Source organism: Danio rerio, chromosome 1 (genome assembly GCF_049306965.1).
Source record: "Danio rerio strain Tuebingen ecotype United States chromosome 1, GRCz12tu, whole genome shotgun sequence".
NCBI classification, from domain to species: Eukaryota; Metazoa; Chordata; class Actinopteri; order Cypriniformes; family Danionidae; genus Danio; species Danio rerio.
In genome coordinates this window covers 54,790,458-54,816,917 of record NC_133176.1, presented here as the reverse complement: position 1 = coordinate 54,816,917, position 26,460 = coordinate 54,790,458, and the positions used below count along the sequence as shown (strand labels likewise).

Sequence of the window (26,460 nt, the reverse complement as noted above, 5' to 3'; positions counted from 1 at the left end):
TGCTTGCAGCTGGTCCCGCATTATTCAAATTATGATCCACCAATCAGACGATTCCTCAGCCACTATAAATACCCTAAGTTCCATATAACAGACATCTTCATTTTGAAGAATCCCCCCTTCCACCCCTACTCCTCCTCCTTTCATGGATAGGAGACACGGTGGCACAGTGGTTAGCACTGTTGTCTCACAGCAAGAACGTCATTGGTTCTAGACGTTATAAAGCCAGTTTATGTGTGGAGTTTGCACATTCTCCCTATGCTCACATGGGTTTCCCCCGGGTTCCCCAGTTTCCTCCCACCGTCCAAAAATATGCAACTTAAGTTAATTGACTCATCCAAATCAGCACCATAGACATGCTCCTTGTAAGTAGTTATCTCTTAAGAGCAATCACTATCTGTTCATTAGCAACTACAGCAGAGGAGTTCTCGATATCTACCTGAGCTCAAACTCCCCTCTCGCCTTGCAAATGGGAGGGAGCCCAGGGCTCGAGGATCTTATGAGCTCGGGGCTCTCTCCCGGGACAGCATGCCAAACAAGCTTTATAATCAATCATCAGCTAAGTGTGAACTCTTGAAAACTAGTTCATTTGCTTGTTGTCGTGAATTGTAACTCTTATTTCACATGTAAAGAATGCATTTACATAGAAACTTTTTTTTTGTTTTTATGTATTAGAAATAATAATAATAATAATAATTGATATTATTATTTGTTTTTTTATTATTATTATAATAAAATTGTAGTAAAACCAGTCAATTGAAATGTTACTATTTTTAGGCAACTTTTTTTCCCAGTGTGCATCTCATTCACATGCAAAGAAGGCCTTAGCATAGAATATTTAATTTTATTTATCAGAAACAGTAGTTATGATTTGAGTAAAAGATTTTTCTTTAAATTTTACTATTTTAAAGTAACCATTTTAATCAGTGCTTATCTTATTTTACATCAAATGTCAAATGATGTTGATATTTGGTTGATTTTAGCTTGTGTTGGAAAGTGACCAAAATCCAACATCGAGCCAACATCTTTAACCAACCTCATATTGACATCAAATACTGACATTTATTCGTCAAGGGCAACTAAAATCCAACATCTAATAGACGTCATAGTGGTAACATCAACACAACGTCAGCCTGAACATCATTAGACGTTGATATTTGGTTGATTTTAGGCTGTGTTAGAAAGTGACCAAAATCCAAGGTCGAGCCAACATCTTAAACCAACCTCATGTTGATGTCAAATACTGATATTTATTCATTAGGTATGGCAACTAAAATCCAACATCTGATAGACGTCAAAGTGGTAACATCCACACAACGTCAAGATGTAACATCATTAAACGTTGATATTTGGTTACGTTGAACGTTAGACTTTGACAATGACCTAGCGTTAAGTTCTGTCGTCAACACAATGTTCATTTCCAAACAAAATGCAACGTACCCAAAACGTAGCAGTACAATGTTAATCTAACGTCATGTTGACGTCTTGTGCCTGCTGGGCATTTAAGGCCACTTCGGTCATCATACAGTAAACATCAATCATCTTCTCATCAGTGACATGCATCTAAACCAACCCAGGCTCATTCTGAAAACGTAGTCCAGCGGACGTTTCTGGAGACCGCGAAATACGTCCCGGGAGGTACGTATGGCTGCATTTCATTTTTTTAAGCGAACGATACGGGGCGGTGTGACGCCGTTCCCTTTCGCGCTTGCCGGCTGACCGCTTACCTCCGTGTGGAGGGCTTTCCCGCTGCAGTCAGTTTGTCCGGTCAGCTCATCGTGTGCGTCGGCGGACTTCAGATGCAGAGAGGAGGAGTTGACAAAGGCGTCCGGGTTCGAGTCCGGGGAAGAGCGGTTCCAGAAACCAGGTAAGACAAAAACAGAATCCAAAAAATATAGCGAACGAGTTCATAACAGGGTGAAAACGCGGTGAAATCCGAAAAACAGACGAGGGCTTTTCTTTTTCTAGACGGCTTTTCTAAATTGTTGCTCGGGTTTAGGGAAGTGAGCGGGTGGGCAGGTCAATCGGTAAAACTGGTTGAGTTCAGGGAAGGAGGAGGGTGGATCAGCCGATTGGCTGGTCGCGCGGTCAATCATTCGGGCAGTCAGACAGAGGCCTCTTGTGGGTTTACGCGAGAACAGCGCGGGCGCAAACGGCACTTGCGAGAGACGCTCGAGATACGAAAAAGTGCGCACAGCGGCTTCTCGCTGATTCGCGAAAACAAAAACTGCACAAATACGTACCTCCCGGGACGTATTTCAAGGTCTCCAGAAACGTCCGCTGGACTATGTTTTCAGAATGAGCCTGGGTTGATCTAAACAGTCTCTGGGTCAATGCGTGTAAAGATTTTGGACATCTTGGACACTTGTAATGTTTTCAAACAATTTGCTGCAATTATAAAGCGCACATGTCTTGAGGTAGTTCATTATGATGCGATTTACCTTCTATGTGCGATTTGATTGGACTGAAATCACAGGATCTGAGTTTTCTAATCCCCATAGACAAGAAAAAATAAAGTAGTGAGACAGTACTGGAGTAAAAATACCAATACAGCACTAAAAATGTACTGAGGGGAAAGTAAAAGTACACATTTTTAAAACTATTTAGTAAATTCCTGAGAAAAAACTACCCAATTACAGTAGTTTGAGTATTTGTAAATTGTTACTTTACACCACTGGCTAAATTACAACTGTTTCTGAAAACAAACACGACACAAGCTAAAACTGTACAATGTGGCCCATTTAAAAGCTTTAGAAAAGGCATCTAACAAACGTTTACAGTGTAAACAACGCTCCGGGACAGACTCTGTGCCTCATTGTGATCATTTAACCGCATGTTTGTCTGTCTGTTGTTTCTCTTTCTCAGGTAGTGAGATATGCAGTCGGAGCCAGACTCGCAGCTGCTGCGCTGAGGCAGAGGGAACAAAACACACACACACACACACACACACACAGATGCGGTGCTCTGCGAAGTATGTACTCTGGTTTTTATTGGCCATGGTTGGTGCTCAGAGCAGAGGAGCCCAGAGAAGAGTCTTTATATCCATCATGCACCATTTCCTGTCCAACACACACGCACACACACAGACACACACACTGAGCGGCTGCAGTTATTTAGCAGTGTGTGTACTTGCATGTGCGTGTGTGTGTGAGACCCCCGTGGTGGTGCTAAAGTGTAAATGTATGCTAGAGATGACAAACCTGCAGCAGATCTGTTTCACTTGGCAGGCAGCGAGGCCTTGCATGTGTGTGTGTGTGTGTGTCTGTAGTGTGTTGTGCGAGTGTGTGCGTGTCTGTGGTGTGTTGTGCGGGTATATGTGTGTCTGTGGTGTGTTTTGCGAGTGTGTGCCTGTATGTGTGTGATGTGCGAGTGTGCCTGTAATGTGTTATGTGAATGTGTGTGTCTGTAATTTTGTCGTGCAAATGTGTGTGTAGTATGTCTGTAGTGTGTTGTGCGAGTGTCTGTAGTGTGTTTGTGTCTGTAGACTGTCTGTAGTGTGTGTTTGTGTCAGTAGTGTGTTTGTGCCTGTAGTGTATCTGTAGTATGTCTGTAATGTGTGTGTCTGTAGTGTGTGTTTGTGTCTGTAGTGTTTGTTTGTGTCTGTAGTAGGTCTGTAATGTGCGTGTCTGTAGTGTGTTTTTGTCTCCGTACTCTGCAGTGAGTGTTTGTGTCTGCATTGTGTCTGTTGTGTTTGTGTCTGTAGAGTGTCTGTAGTGTGTGTTTGTGTCTGTAGTATGTCTGTAATGTGTGTGTCTGTAGTGTGTGTCTCTGTACTCTGTTTGTAGTGAGTGTATGTGTCTGTTGTGTGTCCGTAGTGTGCTTGTGTTAGCAGCGTGTCTCTACTGTGTGTTTGTGTCAGTATTGTGTTTATGTCTGCATTGTGTCTGCAGTGTTTGTGTCAGTAGTCTGTGTTTGTGTCTGTAGTGTGTGTTTGTGTCAGTAATGTGTTTTTGTCTGCATTGTGTCTATAGTGTTTGTGTCAGTAGTGTGTGTTTGTGTCAGCAGTGTGCTTCTGTGTCTGTAGTGTGTGTGTCTGTAGTGTGTGTTTTTGTCTGTAGTGTGTGCTTGTCAGTAGTGCATGTTTGTGTCTGTGTTGTGTCTGTAGTGTGTTTGTGTCTGTACTGTGTGTTTGTGTCAGTATTGTTCTTTGTCTGCATTCTGTCTGTAGTATGTTTGTGTCTAGTGTGTGTGTGTATTTGTGTCAGTAGATTGTTTTTTGTCATTAGAGCGGGTTTGTGTCTGTAGTGTGTGTCTGCATTGCGTCTGTAGTGTGTGTTCATGTCTATAGTGTGTCTGTAATGCGTGTTTGTGTCTGTAGTGCATCTATAATGTGTGTTGATTGTGTCTGTATTGTGTCTGTAGTGTGTGTTTGTGTCTGTATTGTGTCTGTAGTGTGTGATTGTGTCAGTAGTTTGTATTTGTGTCTGCATTGTGTCTGTGGTGTGTGTTTGTGTCTGTAGTGTCTGTATTGTGTCTGTCATGTGTGTTTGTGTCTGTAGATTGTCTGTAGTGTGTGTTTGTGTCAGTAGTGTGTATTTGTGTCTGTAGTGTGTGTTTGTGTCTGTATTGTGTGTTTGTGTCTGTAGATTGTCTGTAGTGTGTGTTTGTTTCTGTAGTGTGTGTTTGTGTCAGTAGTGTGTATTTGTGTCTGTAGTGTGTGTTAGTGTCTGTATTGTGTGTTTGTGTCTGAAGACTGTCTGTAGTGTGTGATTGTGTCAGTAGTGTGTATTTGTGTCTGTAGTGTGTGTTTGTGTCTGTATTGTGTCTGTAGTGTGCGTTTGTGTCTGTAGACTGTCTGTAGTGTGTGTTTGTATTTGTAGTGTTTGTGTCAGTAGTGTGTTTTTGTCAGTAGTGTGGTTTATGTCTGTAGTGTGTGTCTGCATTGTGTCAGTAGTGTGTGTGTGTGTGTGTGTGTGTGTGTGTGTGTGTGTGTGTGTGTGTGTGTGTTTGTGTGTCTGCATGGTCAGTAGTGTGTTTGTGTCTGTAGTGTGTTTGCATTGTGTCTGTAGTGTGTGTGTGTGTGTGTGTGTTTCTGTCAGTAGTGTGTTTTTGTCAGTAGTGCGTGTTCATGTCTATAGTGTGCCTGTAGTGTGTGTTTGTGTCAGTAGTAAGTCTGTAGTGTGTGTTTAGTGCATCTATAGTGTGTGTTTTATGTCTGTGGTGTGTGTTTGTGTCTGTGGTGTATGTTGTAAGTGTGTTTACCGTGCTCGCTGCTGTTGTCTCCATTGTGTGAGCTGGATCGTCTGCCGCAGGCCGCAGGAGTGTCAGTGGAGTGAACGGATGCGGTGTCGTCCTCCCTCCAAAACACCTACACACATATACACACACACACAGACAGACAGACAGACAGACACACACACACACAGACAGACAGACACAGAGAGACACAGAGAGACAGACAGGTAATAAGCGGCATAATATATTACGGTTAAGTACAGTATAAGGGCGCATACCAGAGGCGTGCTGTAAGGAGTAATACAGAACACATGCTGCAAGAGCAAACAGATTGAAAACGCCACAGACTGCTGTATATAAACACACACGCACAAACATCTGCGCAGAAATTATAAGACAAACAAACACACACCCACAGACACGCACAGGACTTTTCTTGTTAGCTTTAACCGGCCGGATGGATGGATACGGTGCTGGATGCTGATTGGTCAATTGAGCATTCAATGCATGTGCTAAAATACATGATATGATAACAGCGCTGACATGAAACACCTGTTCGGCTGGGCAGTGTGTGTTTATATCAGTGTTTGATGCTGGATGAGATCAACTATGAATATCTTTGGGTTCAAATATTAAAGGAGGAATTCAGCTTTCATTTTTTGTTCAGTCAAAGGAAAGATTATATTAAATAACGGCGTGTTTTACAGAACACAGCTGCTATAATGTCCTTCAGTGTAACTATAGTTTATAGTTTATAAAGTAAAAGTCTGATCAGGCATATTTAAGGATCACAGAGAAGCAAATAAAACACTCAATAATTGTTGTTTTAAAAGTGTACATTTGGCCTATATCTTTTAAACCACTAGGTTTCACCAGTTTGTCGGCGAGACATCCGAAAGTGTATATAAAGAGCAACAAGCTGTGATGAATACTGTCTGATGAACAGCCGGAGTGCTCGAAACGTTACATGCTTTTAATTTAATAGATTTGTATTTTTTTGGAGCTTTGGTATTGACGGCTTGTTAATATATTTCGTCGCGACTTTTTAAAATAAAATATATTTAAATAATCCTTTATTCTAATATTTTACTAAGCATGGTCAGAGTAAATATGCTTAATCTTGACATACATTTGTTGCACTGAATGTTGATGGAACATTTTACACCCATATTTTTTTTTACCTAAGACTTTTAAGTAGACAGCTAAATTGTGATTAAATATAAAGCTAAATTAAATATATAAAATAAATATTAACCATTTTCTTTCAAACTATTTGATTTGTCTCGCATTTAACTGACAATAGCCTAAAGATTAATGTGTTTAATGGAGAAAGACTGGGACTAGTCACATTTTATTTACTTATATATATATATATCCAGTTGAAGTCAGAATTATTCACCCCCCTGTTTATTTTTTTATTAGTTTTAATAACTCATTTCTATTAACTGATTTATTTTATCTGTCATGATGACAGTAAATAATATTTGAGTAGATATTTTTTAAGACACTTCTATACAGCTTAAAGTGACATTTAAAGGCTTAACTAGGTTAATTTGGTTAACTAGGCACGTTAGGGTAATTAGGTAATTATTGGAAAAAATATATAGCTTTTTTATGTGTAGTGAGTAACTAATTTCTAAGTAACAAATAAAGTAGCACGTTACTTTGAAAAAAAAGTAATATTTGAGTTACTCTTTTTAAAAATGTAATGTAACTTACTTTTTATTTAAGTTCACTTTTGATAAAACAAATTGCTGAATTAAAATTAAAAGTAGCCACAATAAATCAAGCAGTCAATGAAAGAATGTGTTATTTTGAATGCATCAAAGAAAAGGAAAAGTGGATTATAGTCTCAATGGACAGTGATTTTACTTAAGACAAATAGTGCAAAATTAGCAAATGCATTGCTTTAAACTTTCAATAACCTATATATGCAGCATCGATAGCTCTGGGCTAAGGAAGTTCTCAGATAATCTTATTCACTAGGACAGTAAAGAGTATTAACAAGAAAGCATAGGAAGCAGAGAGAGAGAAAGGATCGGCATAGGACTACGAGGCAGAATCGAACTCAGGTCACCGTGAGCACCAGAGTGCATGTGTCGACGCACTAACCACTACACCACTGACGCCGACTTAAAATCTTATGTTTTTATGTGTTTTTTTTAAAGGTAAATGAAGGTGTGTTCTACAGTGTGTTGTTAATTGCAGAACTCTTCCGAATTATTAGCCCCCTTTGATTTTTTTTTTATATTTCCCAAATTATGTTTAACAGAGCAAGGAAATTTTCACAGTATGTCTGATAAGTCTTATTTGTTTTATTTCGGCTAGAATAAAAGCAGTTTTTAATTTTTTAAACACCATTTTAAGGACAAAATTAAAAGGCCCTTTAAGCTAATTTTTTTTTCGATAGTCTACGTTATACAATTACTTGCCTACTTGCCCTAACCTGCCTAGTTAATCTAATTAACCTGGTTAAGCCTTTAAATGTCACTTTAAGCTGTATAGAAGTGTCTTGCAAAATATCTAGTCAAATATTATTTACTGTCATCATGGCAAAGATAAAACAAATCAGTTATTAGAGATTATTAGTTATTAAAACTATTATGTTTAGAAATGTGTTGAAAAAATCTCTCCATTAAACAAAAATTGTGGAAAAAAATTAAACAGGGGGGCTAATAACTTTAAATCTTTGAAAAATATATAACTTTGTTTAAATAAATACAATTTGCTAATACTTAGTTTATATCCTTTCTAATCGTTCATCATAATATAGGGTGATTTATCTGGCTCACAATGGGACTTTTAGCTTTGATAAATATACTTAATTTAGGAGGGTTTTAAACAAGGTATTTAACACCAACATTCAAGAGCACCACTGGAACAAAAACATCTGTAAAAAACGCTGATCCAAACAGATCCTTCATGTTGTCCCAACACAAATTAATGAAGTTAACCGAATTGTTTTAGCAAATTTAAGTGAATTGAACAAAACAATTAAGCTGTCTCTCAAAACAAACTCAAGAACTGTATTGATTCAGCTCATTTCAAATGAGTAGTCTAAAGAAGCAGCAAAAATCATGTTTTGAGTGCGTCTTATAGTTTCTAAAGTGACAAGATTCCCGTACATGCATTCATTTATTTACATTTTTTAATCTCTACCCAACTGCATATTTCATTAAGTTATGAGATGTTTGGGGAAAACTACATGCTTCAATGAAAAAATGTCACTCAAGTAAGACATACTAACGCTGCAATGTCCAACTGAGCACAATTCTTTGTAGAAATATGGAGATGTTTAAAGTGGGAGAAGGAGACAGTATCTTTCGGCGTGCATATAATAAATCAACATTTTCAACCGGGGCAAACATAATCCTTAACATTCCAATACGCAACGATGGCGACTCTCGAAACCACATCATTAAGAGAAATGCACTGCGAATCATTGTCATATGGAACTCATATGGAACAACAAACATAATGCAGTGGAAACAATGCTTGAGTGATTTGCATTAGGCATTCAAGATACACACACACACACACACACACACACACACACACACTTGGCAGTTAATGAACTCTCAGGGACTATATTTACACACACACACAAAATACCACTTACAAATTTGCTAAATATCACATAGAGAACATATAGAGGAAAAAAATGAATGCATGGTCTAAATAAATCTTTGACTTTTGACAGTGTGGTTAGGCAGACAGTCTGTAATCTAAAATGGCTTGATTTTATCCAACTTAATTACAATAATGCATGTATTTTTACTTTCTAGATTTGTTCACATTGTAAATTTAAGCTCATTTTCGAGTGTCGTTATTTGAAAGGACTGCATTTATAATTTGCATTATCTGTGTATGATCTGTAATCATTTTGTTTGTGTGGTATTTAATTATGCATAGGACTGACACTGTAATGTGAAGGGGTTAAGTTTCGTTTAACTTCAAAAGAGCAAAAACGATGCATTGTAAAATGTCAGAAGAGTGATTATCGGCTGTTATTTAATATAGTGAGGATGGATAGTCTGTGGCCGTATTGTATCACATGAAACAGGAGTTTCAGGCCTCCCGACAAAAACAAACTCCGGCTAGTGTTTCAACTTCGCTGCTTCGCTTCTGCATTCGAGCTGCTGACAAATGTATTCAAGGTTGAAATTAACAGCTAAAATATATTCATTTATTGGGTGAAATAGTTTGCGTTTGCTGCTTTTTGTTAGCAGTTCACTTTTTTTTAAAGTATTGATTTATAATATTCCAAGTAATCTCTTTATTATTATGAGGTCAAAATGCATAATATAGATTGCAATTTCTTTGCATTACGTATTATTTACTTTTTAAATGTAAACGTTCAATTTATTCAATTTTTTTACACCCATAGAAGTTATTATTTCAATATTTTTCTTTCTTTCTTTTTTTTTCTTTCTCATCAAGTCTTGTTTAATATCTATTTTTAGTAAATAAAGTTTTAAATTACTTTAAATCTCCAGCTGATTTTCACTTCAGTTGCACTTCAATTAGTTTACTCTACACATGGAGGTTACATAATATTGTATGATAAAAATTAAATATTACAATTACGAGCAAAAAAAAAATGTCACCACATGCAAATTATACATAAATATAATTTATTATTGTTATTATTATTATTAATTTTGTCATTTATATTCTGTGTCAGGTAATACACTTTTATTTAGTTTGTTTGTTTTTAAATATAATTGTCATTTCTGGCTCTGGAATGAAGACCGTACACTCTAAAATAGATATGGACAAAGCTATATTGATTATTTCCAGGGTTTCAGCAGGTTTCATCAAGTCAAATTTAAGACTTTTTAAGACCATTATAAACGAGATCTAAGACGTATACGGGGCTTAAAACGAAGGGCTTTTTGTAATGGCCTAATTGGAACAAGGAAATTGAATAAAACACTTTTTTTTCAATTTATAAAACCTCAAGTTGCATGCCTATTTATAAATATTATGTCCACTCACACTTATGTAAATAGTTTTTGTGTAAATGGAAGATTATGTTTTGCTGTTATTATTATGAGCAACTGTGTAATTGTTTTTTTTAATTAGGAGAATTTGCTATAAAATGTCTAACAGCTGTTGTGAAATAAACATCTCCTTGCAATAAAAAAAAGTTTTTATATACAGTTGAGGTCAGAATTATTTAACCCCCTTTTAATTTTTTTTCTTTATTAAATATTTCCTACATGATGTTTAACAGAGCAAGTAAATTTTACACTATGTCTAATAATATTTTTTCTTCTGGAGAAAGTCTTATTTGTTTTATTTTGGCTAGAATAAAAGCAGTTTTTAATTTTTTTAACAAGTTTTAAATTTTTTTAAAAACATTTTAGGGTCAATAATATTAGCCTCTTTAAGCTATATATTATTTTCTATAGTCTACAGAACAAACCATCGTTATACAATAACTTGCCTGATTACCCTTACCTGCCTAGTTAAGCTAATTAACCTAGTTAGGCCTTTAAATGTCACTTTAAGCTGTATAGAAGTGTGTTGAAAAATATCTAGTCAAATATTATTTACTGTCATCATGACAAAGATAAAATAAATCACTTATTAGAGATGAGTTATTAAAACTATTATGTTTGGAAATGTACAGAAAAAATCTCTCTGTTAAACAGAAAATAGGGGAAAAAATAAACAGGGAGGGGGGGGGGGCTAATAATTTAGGGGGATTAATAATTCTGACTTCAACTGTGTGTGTATATATATATATATATATATATATATATATATATATATATATATATATATATATATATATATATATATATATATATATATATATATATATGTATATATATAACTTTATTTTGACATCTTTTAAAATTAAGATATGTTTAAAATTATTTAAGACCTACAACACAATATTTCTGTGAATTTACTACTTTTTGAAGCCGAAAACTTGCTTTAAAATTTAAGACATTTTAAGACCAGGCGAATACCCCGTATTTCAAAATTAAATTTAAATATTACTTTTAAACTCAGTAGTTGCGTTTGTTCACATTCGACCCAACACTGAGTTACAACAACGACACATTTTATAAAAGCACATGCAGAAAAGCAGAGAGATTTGAGCTGAAGTCTTGCCTGCTCCGATCCTCCTGGTGTGCGTGTAAATTCCTCCCCGTCGGATCTGGATCCCCCTTCTTTATCATCCACCACCAAATCAATGGGCATCTTCCCCTTCAGGCAGCTGATGTAGCGGTGGCAGAAATTATCACATAGTTCATGCACCTAAAAGACAGTTGGTAAGCTTTACATTTGCTTTGTTCATGTTAATTAACGTCACTTATTTACACCATTAAAAAATGCTGGGTTGTTGTAACCCATCGTTGAGTTAAATATGGACAAACCCACCCGTTAGGTTAAAATGTGTAAATTATAATTGAAAAAAAAAACTATTTTGGGTTTGACCATATTTAACCGAAACTTAATTAGGTTAAAAGAACCCCGCATTTATAAGTGTATACACTCAAAATCCTGGGTTGTTTTAACCCAATGTTGGGTCAAATATGGACAAACTCGACCGTTATGTAACTGCTTTAACTGTTGCAAATGTCATTTAAATTTGACATTTGTCCATATTCGACTCAATGTTGGGTTACGATTACCCATCATTTTTAGATTGTACTGCAATAATAATAATAATAATAATATATTGATAATTATAATAAATAATAATACCTTTTCTAATTCGAGCAGATGAAATCGTAACACTTGTATGGCTTGAATCATCTACAGCGAAACGACAGGACACACAATTGATCAGTGATTTTTGTTTCCCTTATTATTTCAGCAATAAAAACTGAACTGTGTGGTTACAATTATAGGCTAGCAAATAAAAACAGCCTCAAACTACCTACCAAATTATCCAAGTCTGGGTTGGACGAGAAAAAAGGCTTTTCCGCCCTTATCTGAAATTCAAAATGACGGATGAAGAATCAGTCAGGAATATCGACCAACAAGTCAAGCCGTGATCTGTTTTTGGTTGTTCATATTACATTATTTAAATACATCATAATAAAGCAGGGGTTATATTATAATCAGTGCAGGAGTAAAATGAGGGCCTGACCTGTTTTGAAAATACAGTAATATCCTCGTCAAAGGACTCTGACGAGCACACGTCGCCGGTCACCCCGCTTTCTCTAGGCGTACAAGTCGCTAATTCACATTTTTCGAAAACTAGTGCGAGCAGGGGGAAAAGGGGGTGCCTGAAAAAGAAAACACACCGAGTGCAGTTCACAGCGAAAATAACGTTTGCCTCAAGCGCATGACATCCAGGCTCAAGGCCTGGTGCACTTCATAACTTGTTGAATAAAGAAGAAATGTGAAATAAAATGTGACAACAAAACTTGTTGCACAGATATATTTCATTTAAAGACCAAAAAATATATTGTATGAATGAAAATTATCTATTTGTATTTTATCATCTTCCATACATTTCCTTTCACAAGTTGGCTTTTTAAACATATGTATTTTATTAATAATATGCAGTGTTAAGAACTTAATTTGCACTACTTTAAACGTGATTTTCTCAACATTTTTTTTAACCGTAAGACTGGTTATGTCTTATAAGCACAGCCTATTTATACTTTGCCTCAGATATTTGCTAATTTATTTGTATTTTGCCGTACCGATAGTAAAACATACATTGAATGCTAAAAGAGCAAACTTCAATTTTCTTTTAATGCTGTTATTTTTTTAACATGTAGTATTTAAAAACAACAGTTCTAACAATACTTAGAATCGATACAGCCTTGAAAAATATAAGCTCTAAATATTTACAATTGGCCCTTAAGACTGTTTTGTGAATGTGATCCAGGTTGACAGATGTCAATCTATTTCTGTGACAATATAACCCAAGTACAGTCCATTCATGCTTTACTTCAGATATTTGCTCTGCTTGGTTATTTGTATTTCGCTGTGCTGATAAACTCAATTATGATGTAATAAATGGATTGTTAGAAGAGCTAACTTTAGTTTGTGTTCTTTTAATGACGTACTGTTTTTTCAATAGGCCTACGTAAACACTCCATTTAAGAACAAAAGTTGTACTCTAACATAAAAAAGGTTATAGCAATTGATTAGATCTATCGACAAATATATAGCCTATAAGACTTAATGATCAAAAAAAGGACCTTATAGTCTAAGTACAGCCCATTTATATTTTACTAAATATATTTGCTCTCATATCTTATTTGTATTTTGTCGTACAGATAGTAAAACACCATTATGATGTGATAAATGAAATGCTAAAGGAGCTACCTTTAGTTTGTTTTCTTTAATAGGCGTACTGTAAATATTCTATTTAAGAGCAACAATTGTAGGATAACATAAAAATAGGCTATAGTAAAATATCGAAAATATAATATAATCAGCAATAAGAATAATGTAATATATTATAATAATATATTATTATTATATACACATAATGATAATAATAATAATAATTATTATTATTATTATTATTATTATTATTATTATAAAAGCAATAATATTGAAAAATATTATAAGCTGTAAAGCTCAATTATCCAAAATTGACCCTTAAGACAAGGTTTTGTGATCCAGGGTCACAGATGTCATTCTATTTTTGTAAAAATATAGCCCAAGTACAGCCAGATTTATTTTTTAACTTCAGATATTTGCTCAATGTTATTTGTATTTTGCCGTACTGATAGTAAAACACAAGTATGGTGTAATGAATGAAATGCTAAAAGAGCTCATTTTAGTTTGTTTTCTTTTTTAAACACAATGATGATGTAATAAATGGAATGTTAAAAGAGGTAACTTTAGTTTGTGTTCTTTTAATGACGTACTGTTTTTTTAAAGGCCTACGTAAAAAAATCAAGACTAACATATAAATACGCTATAATACGTAGAAAAGATAGACTATATTTAAAAAATAATATAGGCTACCTAATAAATTGTGTCCTGCAATCAAGCTTTGTGATGGCACATAATTTTAATCCCAGCACATACCCGTAAATGGCGTCTTTGTCCCGCTTGAGCGCGTCGTTAACGGGCGGCGGAACCCCGGGAGCGGTGGCCGGGTGCGGGTACGGGTGCAGCGGCGGCCCGTGACTCACATGAACCGCCTGCATCGCTCGGGCCGCGTGAGGATCCCCGTACATCGGAGACGGGATCCCGACCGCATCCATGCCGTAGTGGACCAGATCCTCGTACTGGGAGAATTCAAAGCGGGGACGTTAAAAATCACACGGAGACTTTGCTGTACGCACATCTTTGCAAATGTTGATTTAACAGCAAGAGTGTGAAGAAAAGTCTTAGTATTTGTTTATTTGGTGATAAACTGAGCGTTAAAAGCTAATCATATAGTTTAAATAGCTTGATTAAACGTGGATGTGTTTTAATGTACAGGCTATCTCTGAATTCCAAATGTGCCAATTAAGACGCACAAAGGAATATATGAAAACATAATTATTAGGCTACTTTACAAAATTTTGCTCGCATTTTTACTAAAACACATGGACGGTACAGGTTTCTATTCAATGTCAAATTTAAAATGTAATTTTGCCCTAAATTTTGAAAGTAGCTTAAATTAAAATGAAATATGTTTGGTTTTATTTCAACTCTGTTTTTATTTGTTGACCAAAATATGCTTTCATAATGCAAAATATGCATTAGTAGGTGTATAACAGCGTAATGTTTTTACTGCGGTTAAAAATAATTGCTGAAATTAATATCGATGTTTTGTAGCATTAAATCGTTCTCGCACAAGTATCCATCGACAGAAATATGAGTTATGAACAGGCTGTGAGCATCAAGTTACTCTTTTGGCTGTCAGCTAAATATGGAATTATTTTAAGATAGCCTAATATAATTGCAATAAATATAATTAAATAAAAAATAAAACTGATTTAAAAGTCACGTAAATTAAAATAAAAATCATAAAACAAAAACTAGAAGAAATAAACTGATGTTTTCACTTGTTGCTGTGGGCATTTCCAAAACAACTATAGGTGTATAAATTTGCACACACGATTCATTCGAGGAATTAAATGTCATCTGACTGTAATTATGTCCTTTGTTTTATCAACGTCTGAACAAAATTAGTCTTGACGGCCACGTTTGAGTTTTTTTCTCTCCTTTGGTTGATTTTACGCACCCGTTGCGCCATGAGGACTCCGCGTCACCGACTCGCTTTTCTCAACGCGTCCGGATCTCAGTGCACCGAGTCCGGGGAGCCGCGAACCGCATTCAAAACTCTCCCGAACACCCAACTCAAGTGCCCGTGATGAACAATAACATTGTAATCCACCCAAAATACTCCTGGTCAGCTTTCGCAACAAGCGCAAAGCTGGATATTTCAGTAAGTTACAAAATCCAATTGTCGACGCTCCGAAATGTAGCCAAAGTGCGCGTCTGGTGCCTGCTTGACTTTTCTGTTTCCAAGCGAAGATTTGTTGCCAAAGGGTGAAAAAGCAAACTCCATTCGGGTGTTTGATCGCTTGGCTGGTTTATTCTTAATGCAATAACACCTCTATGAGATGTGAGGAGCGTGGAGAGGGTGGAGGAGGAGGAGGAGGAGAAGAGAGCATTTGGGCTTCTTAAAGGAGACGTAAAGCGAAGAGGTGCGTAATGGATACATCAGCAGGATTCTGAACTTTTTAGAGACCAAATTAAAGTTGAGCTTTTTTCATTCTAGGACAAGAAGGTAATATTAAGTCAATAACATATATTAATAGCCTATGCAATAAAGTTATAAGATGCATCAAATTAAATATTTTATCAACTTATAATTAATAATAAAATAACAATGGCACAAACATTCCAAGTTTAATCCCTTTGGGTTTATTAAGAAATGATCCGAAATGTAATATGCATTTATATATTCATATAATGAAGTGTGCAGTATAATGTTTGACAGAGTAGCTAATGTGCTATTTTATTTTAGGCTATTTTTTTCATTTGACGTAAATCCCTGCATGTGTGTAAAATAAAATATTTGATAAAAATAATTATGATTTAAACACATTCTCTAGTTTTTTTTAATGTTTTGTTTATAAATTGTAAAACACATTACAAAAATATACAAAAAGGACAACATTAACATGAAATTAAGCAAACACACTGGAGTATTTTGAATTAAAAAAATAATAAAAACAAAATAAAAAGAAACAGAAGGAAAAAAAAACTTTCTCTAATTTGAGTCAGAGAAAAAAAAGTGGAAAAGTTTTCTAACCCGTCCTCTTGGCGCCCTCTTCTGGAAGTTTCATTTTGAAAGGATTTCATCAAGCTTACAGCATTTAACGAGATTGCATTGCTTAACTTTGAAGCTTAAGACTAATTGTCTTCAGTTGTCTTTATACTCTTAAAACATATATTTTTAAATAAAACCTATAACAATAACTTTCAAAGACAGTAATTTCCGATGTAGGTTAACCTACTTTGACTGTTTCTAGAAAATACATATAGTTTTAATTGTTTCTAAAAATATAAAATACATATTTCATTTTTGTTGCAGACATGTTTTTGTTCTTCATGTACTTGTACTAGTGATTCTTATTTCACCAGCAAATTAAAAAGTTATGATCGCAAGAGCCTCTTTTGTCCACTAGATGGCAGCAAATGAACACATTTGACTCTCAGCACATGGGCTGAAGTTAAATTTGGCAAAAAAAAAAAAAAAAAAAACACCCTCACCTCTCCGACACAGGGCCATCGCTGCTGGGAGAAAGATGGTGATGATTCTCAGGAGCCGTGATTGTCGTGGGACCTCCAGAAATTTCAGTGAGGAGACCCTACTTTCACACTGCCTTCACTAATTAAACAGTAGTGCCAAGTAGTGCTACACTAAAAAACATTATTCAAAGATAATTCCTTAAATTTACTAAAATATTTTAAAGTTAAGTGGTTGTAAACAATTTGTTTGGGCTGGATTTAAACAAATGAGTTAAATATTACTAAATTTAACTTGCTTGATTAAATTCAACACAAATAAATTGTTTACAACAACTTTGCAGACATTTTTTTAGTGTAAGTAATTATGTGGTGTGCATTTTAAGGGGTATTTTTTTCTTTTCAAATATATTTTTATTGAACATTTTTAGTGCAAAAACATGTCAGAAAATTCCATTGAGTAAAAGGAGAATATCTATCATACAAGTCATTTGAATTTTGACCCACACATGAAAAATTATAATGAAAATAATATAATTATTGAATAAAATTAAATTTTAATTAAATACATAATAATACAATTATGACATAAAATACATAATTATATTAGAAAAAGGTATATTTCATTTCTTTTAGTTGAATCTAACAGACAAGTTCCTAGATAATTGAAGATAAAAAAAGAAAAGGTTTGTTCTTCATAGCTGTGGAGAAAGCCTCAAGTGGGAATATGTTGCAGACAGCAAGCAGCCATAGGTTTTTTAGGTTTTTAAAAACATTATTTTTCAAGCCAATGTCTCAGTGGTGAGCACTCGCAACAAGAAGGTTGCTGGTTCGAGTCCAGGCTGGGTCAGTTGGCCTTTCTGTATGGAGTTTGCATGTTTCCTCCGGGTGCTTCAGTCCACCACAGTACAAAGACATGTGGTATAGGTGAATTGAAGAAACTAAATTGCCCATAGTGCGTGTGAATGTGAGAGTGTATGGGTGTTTCCCAGTAATGTGTTGTGGCTGGAAGGGCATTCGCTGCATAAAACATGCTGGATAAGTTGGCAGTTCATTCCGTTGTGGCGACCCATGATAAATAAAGGGATCAAGCCGAAGGCAAATTAATTAATGAATTTTTCAAGCTACCCATGGCATTTGAATAAATTCTGCCAGTTACTGGGCTAATGAACTGTCTTTGATTTCTTTGTTTGGGGTGGAGATTACAAGTCAAAATGTGGGCCCAGATTATACTTTACACAAATTTAAAAAGTAAATAAATAAAACGCATATAAAGACAATAAAATAAAATGAAATTTGTTTTGATTTAAATGGAAATCATCAAGGCAAAAAAAAAGTTCTTTGAACAAAATTAGGTTATAAAATAATGTTCTTTGTGCAATCACCAATGCCAAAAAACTAAATCAAACTGATTATCCTGCACAGTAAAAAAACAACAACAACCGAGCTAACCAAAAGAGAACATTTAGCTGATATTAAGTTATGGCTATCATCTACTTTTAAAAAATGCAATATATATATATATTCCAGGCCCGGCTGGGAGTTGGTATTTTTTTGTGGAGTTTGCATGTTCTTCCCATGTTTCCTCAAGGTGCTCCGGTTTCCCCCACAATCCAAAGACATGCGCTATAGGTGAATTAAATGAGTCAAATTGGCCATAGTGAATGAGTGTGTGAATGTGAGAGTGTATTGATGAAGTTTTTTTTCCTCGCTACTGTCACCACTGCATGGCTTGCTTGGTATGTGTATTCTTGTCCATAAACTTGAAATTACTGAACCGACAGGAGCCTGATAAACATGCTCACATTTTAAGGAAATTTCAAACAACTTTTAGAGCTTTTTGCATCTGAAAACTTCACACATATATATATATATATATATATATATATATATATATATATATATATATATATATATATATATATAAAAGCGTTAACAACAAAACATAACAATCATGACTTTTGAACGCTCTCATATTTAAAACAAGTAACATTTGAAAAACATTAATTGAACATTAAATTGTGACGTTTTGTTAGAAAACAAACTATAAACACTCAATTTCATGCAAATATTTCAAGAATACCAGATATAAAACATAAGTCAGCGTTCTATTCCCAGGAAAGAAAATCATGGTTTGTTGCTATAAAGTCTACAGTTCCTCTAAAAATGGTAATTCTGTCATCATTTAGTCAGTTGACTGGTACAAAGAAGTTACAGTTTTTTTATTCTGTTGAACACAAAAGAAGAAATTTTGAAGAATGTTGGAAACCAATATCCGCGGACCTCCATAGTATTTGTTTTCCCTATACTATAGATGCCAAAGGTTACCACCTTCAAAATATTAAAGGTTACCATCTTCAAAATATCTTCCATTATGAAACTCAATCTCGTTTGGAACAAGTCAAGGGTGGGTAAATGATGAAAGAATTTTCATTTTAAGACCATGCAGCTAGAAACCAGCTGCCATACTTTAAGGGATAGTTCACCCAAAAATATATCATTCTGTCATCATTAACTCACCCTTCATTGTTCCAAACGAGTTTCTTTCTTCTGTTGAACATTTGTCATGTCCCTTTGGAAGCCAGTGGCTACCAGTTTTCAGCTTTCTTCAAAGTATCTTCCTTTGCACTGAACAGAAGACACTCACAAAGCTTCGCAAACACTTGAAGGAGAGTAAATAATAAGTCAATTGTGATATGTGTGAGAAGTATCCCTTTAAACTGGATTTCCAGTAGTGAGAACACATACACGTTAAACTTTGTTAACTTTAGGAAGGCTTTTGGCAAGTTTTGCGTTTGGAAAAACAATAAAAACCATTGCTGGACAAAGGTAAGCGAAGGCACTAGGTGGCAGGACGTTGGCACAGCCGGTCACACCGGAGATCCCTCAGTCCAAAACGGGCTGCAGTCGTTCCAATGTGACGTAATTGCTTCCGCAACCCCCCTCCCCCTCCCCTCCCCGCGCCCCCCCACCTCCAGTGTCGGCGGCGCTCGCCTGCTGCTGACTACACAATCCAACATGGAGTAAAGAGAGATGGGGCTCCTCTCCGAGACCAGCGCGCAGTCTTCAGCCGAAAACACATCGATACAGCCGTCGGGATGTTGCATAACGCACGGATTTCGGGCTCTTCGGGCAGATGCATTGCAAAGCGCGACGGATAAAGAGCGGTGCGCGGAGGAAGAACGAAAATAAGGATCGCTGAAGCGGATTTGGGGGAAACTCGTTGATGCACTGGACTTTAAAAAAGGCGAGGTGGAAAATCGAGACGACATGAAGCCCGAACGCCGCGCGCCCGCGCTGGGATATTATTTTTATTGTAGGTGAAACGAGGGGGAAAATGACTGAGGAATCGCACCCAGACGAGTGAGTATCCACTTTTTTTCTTTTTTTTTTTGGCGAAAACGACGCATGTGGACACAAATGGAAATCTCCTTGTGTGTCCAAGAATGTGTCGCCAGGCTGAAGCAGGGGTCAGTCAAAAGCAGGGAATTCGTGCATGCGAGACACCGGGGATGTTATTACTAAGAAACAATGCAGTGTCAAAGAGATTTGAGTGCTGGGCCCCTGCTGCAGGGCTCTGGTCTCAAACCGAGAAGGGGGGGAAGGAGGAGGGGCTCGAGCGGAAACATTTTGTGGAGGGATCCTTTACTGAATACCTTCTATCTTATCGACTTTAAAGACGAACTATCGATTCGAGGAAGCAAACAGGCGACTGTTAAGTTTATATACACGCAATGCCAGAGCAACGAGCTCGTGTGCGCTCTTAAAAGTGCCGTTCTTGGTGCCTTTCTTTGTGGTGGTCTGACATGCTATATCCGCCATTTCTTTTTCGTGAATCGCTCTCATTTGCATACTGTCCTTCATTCATAAAAATACAGACGGGGGCGCGCACAGCAGAGAGAGAGAGCGCCTCAGAGCTTTGCCTATATTAAAACAGGCCCTACACGGCACATATAGCTCTATATGCAATCATAAACGCTGAATTTAATCAGTCAGCTTCTTACATTAGCAAGAAACAAAAGCGAAAACACTTTATGACGAGTTGTATGCGCGTCCCGCACTGTATCGGTTGTCACAACAGTAACACATTCGCCAAACTCTGAGGTATATTTTAAGGTTTTGTCACATTCTTCAGGATTACATACACACTCGTATCTTTTGCTCATGGTTGTTTGACTCGACAAGCCGATCAAAGTCTTGCTAATAGCATTAGGGTCGAGTTAAACGGCTCGTTAACTTAGTGAGCTCTTTGGGGGGGGGGGCTTAAAATTAACTTCTGTAACACACACTTAACCTGTATTAACGAGGGGACGCTTATTAGATCTAATTTCGCAATCTGTTATGAATAAAATCATCAAATGATTGATGATTAAAAGATTGGATTAATCTGTAATAGCAGTGTAATAAGAGTTGGTCAATCTTTTTCCGGACAAATATATGGTAATATTTATTTTTATTTTGCAACTAATGTAACTTTTGCATGTTCTCAAATCTTCTTTCCATATTAGTCCACTAAATCATAAACTTTTCTTAAATAATGTCAAATAGGTAACAGCCTCAAGGTAGCCTGTAATTTATCCTGCGGTGGCAACACCATTTAAAATGTGGACATGAAATAATTTGAACTATTGAGGTAAAGTTGTTTTTTTATTCGCACATTAGTTCAGTCACATCTTGTGACACGCTCCCTATATTATTTACCACGCTACTTTGCCTATTCACTCTGAAATCACATGCAAGTATGACTTAAAGACAATAGCCTATTAGCACAATTTAATTGAACAATGTTGTACTTTGGTAGTCATTGGCTGCTAATATGATTTCCTTATTTAAAATTTGCAAAGAATACTTTTCTGAAAGTATATTATTAAGGAGAAAGTCTGAGTGTGCGAATATAAAACCAACTTTACCTCATTTTTGTGCTTTATGTTTTGATGATAAAATAGGCCTGCTTTTAAAAGAAACTACTTGATAAATGGACAAAATAATATATAATTTGTTTACAAACACATCAAAATCTTTTTCTTTTTCTTATACAACTGGATACCATCTTAAATACACTTTTTACACTTTCAACATAATTGTGACTAGGCTGTGCAATATATCGTTTTAGCATCGATATTGCAACGTGGATCTGTAATGTGGAGACAGGATTTTAGTTGACCATGTACACACTCCGGAAATTTTTTTTAAAAAAACTTGTTTTATATTGGTAACTCAAAAGTACCTACAATTTGTTTAAAAGGAACACTTTTGTGCTTTTTAGGTGCTAAAATGTGCCCTTGAGGTGTTAATATAGACCTTTTGGGTACAAATTTGTACCTTTTGAAAAGATGTCACCCCAGTGATAGGCTACAAATTGTGGAGTCATTTTATTTTGACCATAAAAACGTGAAAATTCATCAGTTGTGCATGTTTAAATTCACTTAAAATGCTTACACAATCTGTTGAATTAACAAAATATGTTTTTATGTATATAATGAAGACTACAACTTTGTTGTACATTTCATTATTTTATTTCTGTTCCTGAATACTGTTAGACTCCTTTATTTATATCGTTGCTTAACTGTATTTATCCATGTTGGTAATTATCTTCTGCAGATGCACTTCCCATTCAATATAAATGCATGAATTATTTAGAACTGGAGCTATTTGGTAAAATATTGCAATATAAATCAGAAAATAAAAATATTGCAATATCGTGCAGCCCTATTTGTGATGTAGGCCTAATAATGTTTAATAGTAATGTTTAATAATGATTTAATAAATCATAGAAATTTGACAGCCACTTGTTGCACTGGTAACCTTTTGGGCTTTTTAAGTTTTTAAATTCAGATTTACATCAGGCCTAATAATAATAATAATAATAATAATAATAATAATAATAATAATAATAATAATAATCTGACTGAACTTTGGAAACTTTTCTGAGTGTGTAAACTACGTTTTACAAATGGTGAGGTGACCAATATCAACTATGTTGGCTTGTTGTAGGCCTACATTCGTCCTTATATTATCGACATAAGTTAACCTACATTTCCTCTCCTCCAATCGTAACCCCGGTAAAGCCGGTGGGGAATTTCTTATTTTAATTTATGGCGCACTCACACCCGTTTGAGTAAATACGTGTGTCACACTGGGATGTAAAGGCCCATATAATAGCCCGAGGTTGTGAAATGTTGACTTTTATCGGCGGAGGGAGGGCTGTGGGCTGTGAGGAGGTTTAGGAGAAGGCGCTCCCGCAATGATTGTGAAGGAAAACAATGGTGAGAGGATAAAACAAAGATCCGGCGGAAGTGAAAGAGGTGGGTGAAGCGCTGAAGCATAACGTCGCCGTCACGCCCCTCGATTGTTTGATTCTCAATGACGTGCCAAAAAACTGAATGGGTTATTCTGCACACTGCAAGGAATATATGTGACCCTGGACCACAAAAAACACTCACAATTTTTAAAAAGTAAGGCTTGTTCATTGCCTGAAATCTGAATAAATATGTATACCATTGATGGTTGTTAGGATAGAACAGTACAATCTGGAATCTGAGGGTTGAAATTAAACTCTAATACTGAGCATATCACATGCACTGTAAAAAAAAAAATGCAGGGTTCCACACCAATCCTTCATGTTGTTTTTCCAACAAAAATTGCTTATTTAACCTAGTTGTTTTAGCAAATTTAAGTGGACTGAACATAAAACATATAAATTGTCCCCAAACACTCAAGAATTGTGTTGCTACAGTTCATTTTAAATACGTAGTATCAACAAGCAGCAAATATCTTTTTATAAGTGCACAAAACCTGCCACAAGTGTCAATTTTTAAAAATGGAGGTTTGTTCATCACCTGAAATCTGAATAAATATGTATAACACTGATGTTTGGGTTGTTAGGATAGAACAGTATCTGATAGAGATACAACTAGCCTATTAGTAGGGCCAGACAAAATCTGCGGATGTTTTTTGCTATTTCTGCGGAGAATTTTGGTAAAAATCTGCGGATTTCTGCGTAATTATTTTGGTAGTATCCAGCGGAGTATCATAACTTAGACCTTAATATATTAAATAAAAAGTAATAAATTACTGAATAAAAACTGAATAAATTCAGATTTACACACTTACTCAAGTAAATAAACAGAATTAATGATGGGCTAAAAATCTGCAGAAATCTGCAGAATTCTGCGCGCGCAGATTCCGTGTGGGCCTACCTATTAGATAATCTAGAATCTGAGGGTTGAAATAAAAATCTAATACTATCGCATTCACTGTAAAAAGTGTAGGGTTTCACACAATTTCTTCATGTTGGCCCACACACAAATCCATTTATTATCCTTATGGCTTTTGTAAATTTAAGTGGATTGAACCTTAAACAATTAAGTTGTCCCCCCAAAAAACTCAATAATTGTGTCGTTTCAGCTCAAATTTTAAGTAGTTTGAAAAAGCAGCTATTTTTTTCTTTGAGTGCACAAAACCAGTCACAAGTGTCAATTAAAAAAAAAGTATACATTACTTAAAAGCTAATTAAACACATTTTCCATTGATATATGGGTTGTTAAGATGGGACGATATATGGCTTAGATACAACTTCTAGATAATCTAGAATTTCAGGGTTCAAATAATAAATCAAATACTGAAAAAAATCACCTTTAAAATTGTGTAAATGAAGTGACAGCAGCAATGCATGTTACCATTTATAATATTTACAAAATATCTGAAATGGAACATGAACTTTTATTAATATCATAATGATGTTTGGCAGGAAAGAAATTATAATATTGAGCCATACAATGCATTTTTAGCTATTGCTCAATATAAACCTGTGCAACAAAATAGGTTTTGTAGTCCATGGTCACATACTTCTCTTTTACTTAAGCATATCTTTGTTTTTAGTTTAGTGTAAACCAGGGGTGTCCAAACTCAGGGTCAGTGTCCTGCATGGGTTAGCTCCAACTTCCTTCAACACACCTCCCTGAAAGTTTTTAGTATAACTAGAGCTTGATTAGCTTGTTCAGGTGTGTCTGATTGGGGTCTGAACTAAAATATGCAGGACACCGGCCCTCCTGGAGTTTGGACACCCCTGCTCTAAACCATTATTGCCCAGGGACCAGGAACTGGAGTTTTATATTGTAAGTTTGAAACGTATAATCTTGATATATAAACAACTATTTAAATGACTGACCCACATTGCTTTACAGTTGCAAAGTGAATAAGGCTTTTTATCACTGATCCCACAGTCTTCCAATGCTTTTTACTTAATTTTAAACACTTTTGAAAACAAACCATCTTCTTTGTGTGACACACGTTGCTTGATTGGTGGAGGTTTGAATTGTTTTACCAATATTATATTCTCTTCCGCTTAGTCCTTTTATTAATCTGGGGTTGCCACAGTGAAATGAACCGGCATCTTATCTAGCATATGTTTTACGCAGCGCATGCCCTTCCAGCTGCAACCCATTAATGGGAAACATCCATACACACTCTTTCACACACGTACTCTATGGCCAATATAGCTTACCCAGTTCACCTATAGTGCATGTGTTTAGACTGTGGGGGAAACCAGAGCACCCGGAGGAAACCCATGCGAACATGGGGAGAACATACAAACTCTCCACAGAAATGCCAACTGACCCTGCCGATCATATGCTTTTTGCTTTACTTTAAGAAACAAATTAACATATCGCTAAAATTACAGAAGTGAAAAGTTAAAAAAAGCATCTATTAAAATTGATGTGGCTGTCAATGTGGCACTCCAGTCAAATGAACTTGCATCGTGCTTAAGGATGTCAAAATAAAGACGTTAATAAAGACTGTGTTCCATCACAGGCTCGTTCTGAAAACATAGCCCCATATACATTTCTGGATATTACGAATTATGTAGCCAGAGGTACATATGGCTGCATTTAGTCTTTAAATCGAATGATACGGGGTGGTATGATGCCGTTACCAGCTGTACGCCTACCCCCATTTGGATGTCTTTTCCGCTGTTTAACCAGTAGCTCGCCTTGTACTTCAGCGGACTTGAGACGCAGAGAGGAGTTGACCATGACGACAGGGTTCGTGTCTGGCGAAGAACAGTTCCAAAAAGCTGGTTAGACTAAAACAAAAGACAAAAAATACCAGGGTGAGAACGTGGTAAAAATCAGGTGAGGACTTTTCTTTTTCTGCATTGCTTTTTAAAACTGTCGGTTGGGTTTAGAGAAGGAGGAGGGATAAGTCAGTCAGTCGTCAGCGGCATCTGGTGGATTAACGCGAAAACAGCAGGCGCATACAGCACTCGTGAGAGAAATTTGAGATCTCAAAAAGTTTACACAGTGGCCACAGTGGTGGATCCGTGAAAACAAAACCTGCAAAAAAACGTAGCTCTTAGGGCGTATTGGTACTCTCCAGTAATGTATATAGGGGTATGTCTTAGGAATGAGTCTGGGTTGGATAAATTACATTTTAAAAAGTCAGCTTGAAGCGGATGTTGCGGAGACTTTTATTTCAATATGTTGATTCACTTCAGACGGAAACGCAACATTGAGTAGGGGGCGGGGCTTTCTTTTGGCGCATTAATTTCCTTGTATGGTAAAAGGGGCGTGGCTAAGAATATTGTGACTTAAGCATCAAACTGACATC

At 35.9% G+C, this 26,460-nt stretch overlaps 2 protein-coding genes across 13 annotated transcripts in view; one reads left to right on the top strand and one right to left on the bottom strand.

Annotated features, from left to right (window-relative positions):
* Window positions 1-26,460, bottom strand: part of meis1a (Meis homeobox 1 a) — an 89,455-nt gene that overhangs the window by 30,603 nt on the left and 32,392 nt on the right. For 4 of the 12 annotated variants that reach the window (XM_073952373.1, XM_073952383.1, XM_073952385.1 and 1 more), the window contains exons 2-8: window positions 25,802-25,936; window positions 14,191-14,393; window positions 12,284-12,422; window positions 12,075-12,125; window positions 11,896-11,946; window positions 11,299-11,445; window positions 5,200-5,305 (exon numbers count right to left, since the gene is read on the bottom strand). In XM_073952373.1, coding sequence (XP_073808474.1) covers window positions 5,200-5,305; window positions 11,299-11,445; window positions 11,896-11,946; window positions 12,075-12,125; window positions 12,284-12,422; window positions 14,191-14,393; window positions 25,802-25,807 — 703 coding nt within the window. In that variant the 5' untranslated portion in view covers window positions 25,808-25,936. Of the gene's footprint in view, window positions 1-5,199; window positions 5,306-11,298; window positions 11,446-11,895; window positions 11,947-12,074; window positions 12,126-12,283; window positions 12,423-14,190; window positions 14,394-15,337; window positions 15,717-25,801; window positions 25,937-26,460 lie in introns of those variants that run through there. The other 8 variants (XM_073952397.1, XM_073952422.1, XM_073952456.1 and 5 more) reach the window with 3 other exon arrangements.
* spred2a (sprouty related EVH1 domain containing 2a) overlaps window positions 19,858-26,460 on the top strand; it is a 30,410-nt gene continuing 23,807 nt past the window's right edge. Inside the window, exon 1 of the mRNA XM_681645.7 lies at window positions 19,858-20,214. Within this exon, the coding sequence (XP_686737.2) occupies window positions 20,189-20,214 (26 nt within the window). The 5' untranslated portion in view covers window positions 19,858-20,188. The remainder of the gene's footprint in view (window positions 20,215-26,460) is intronic.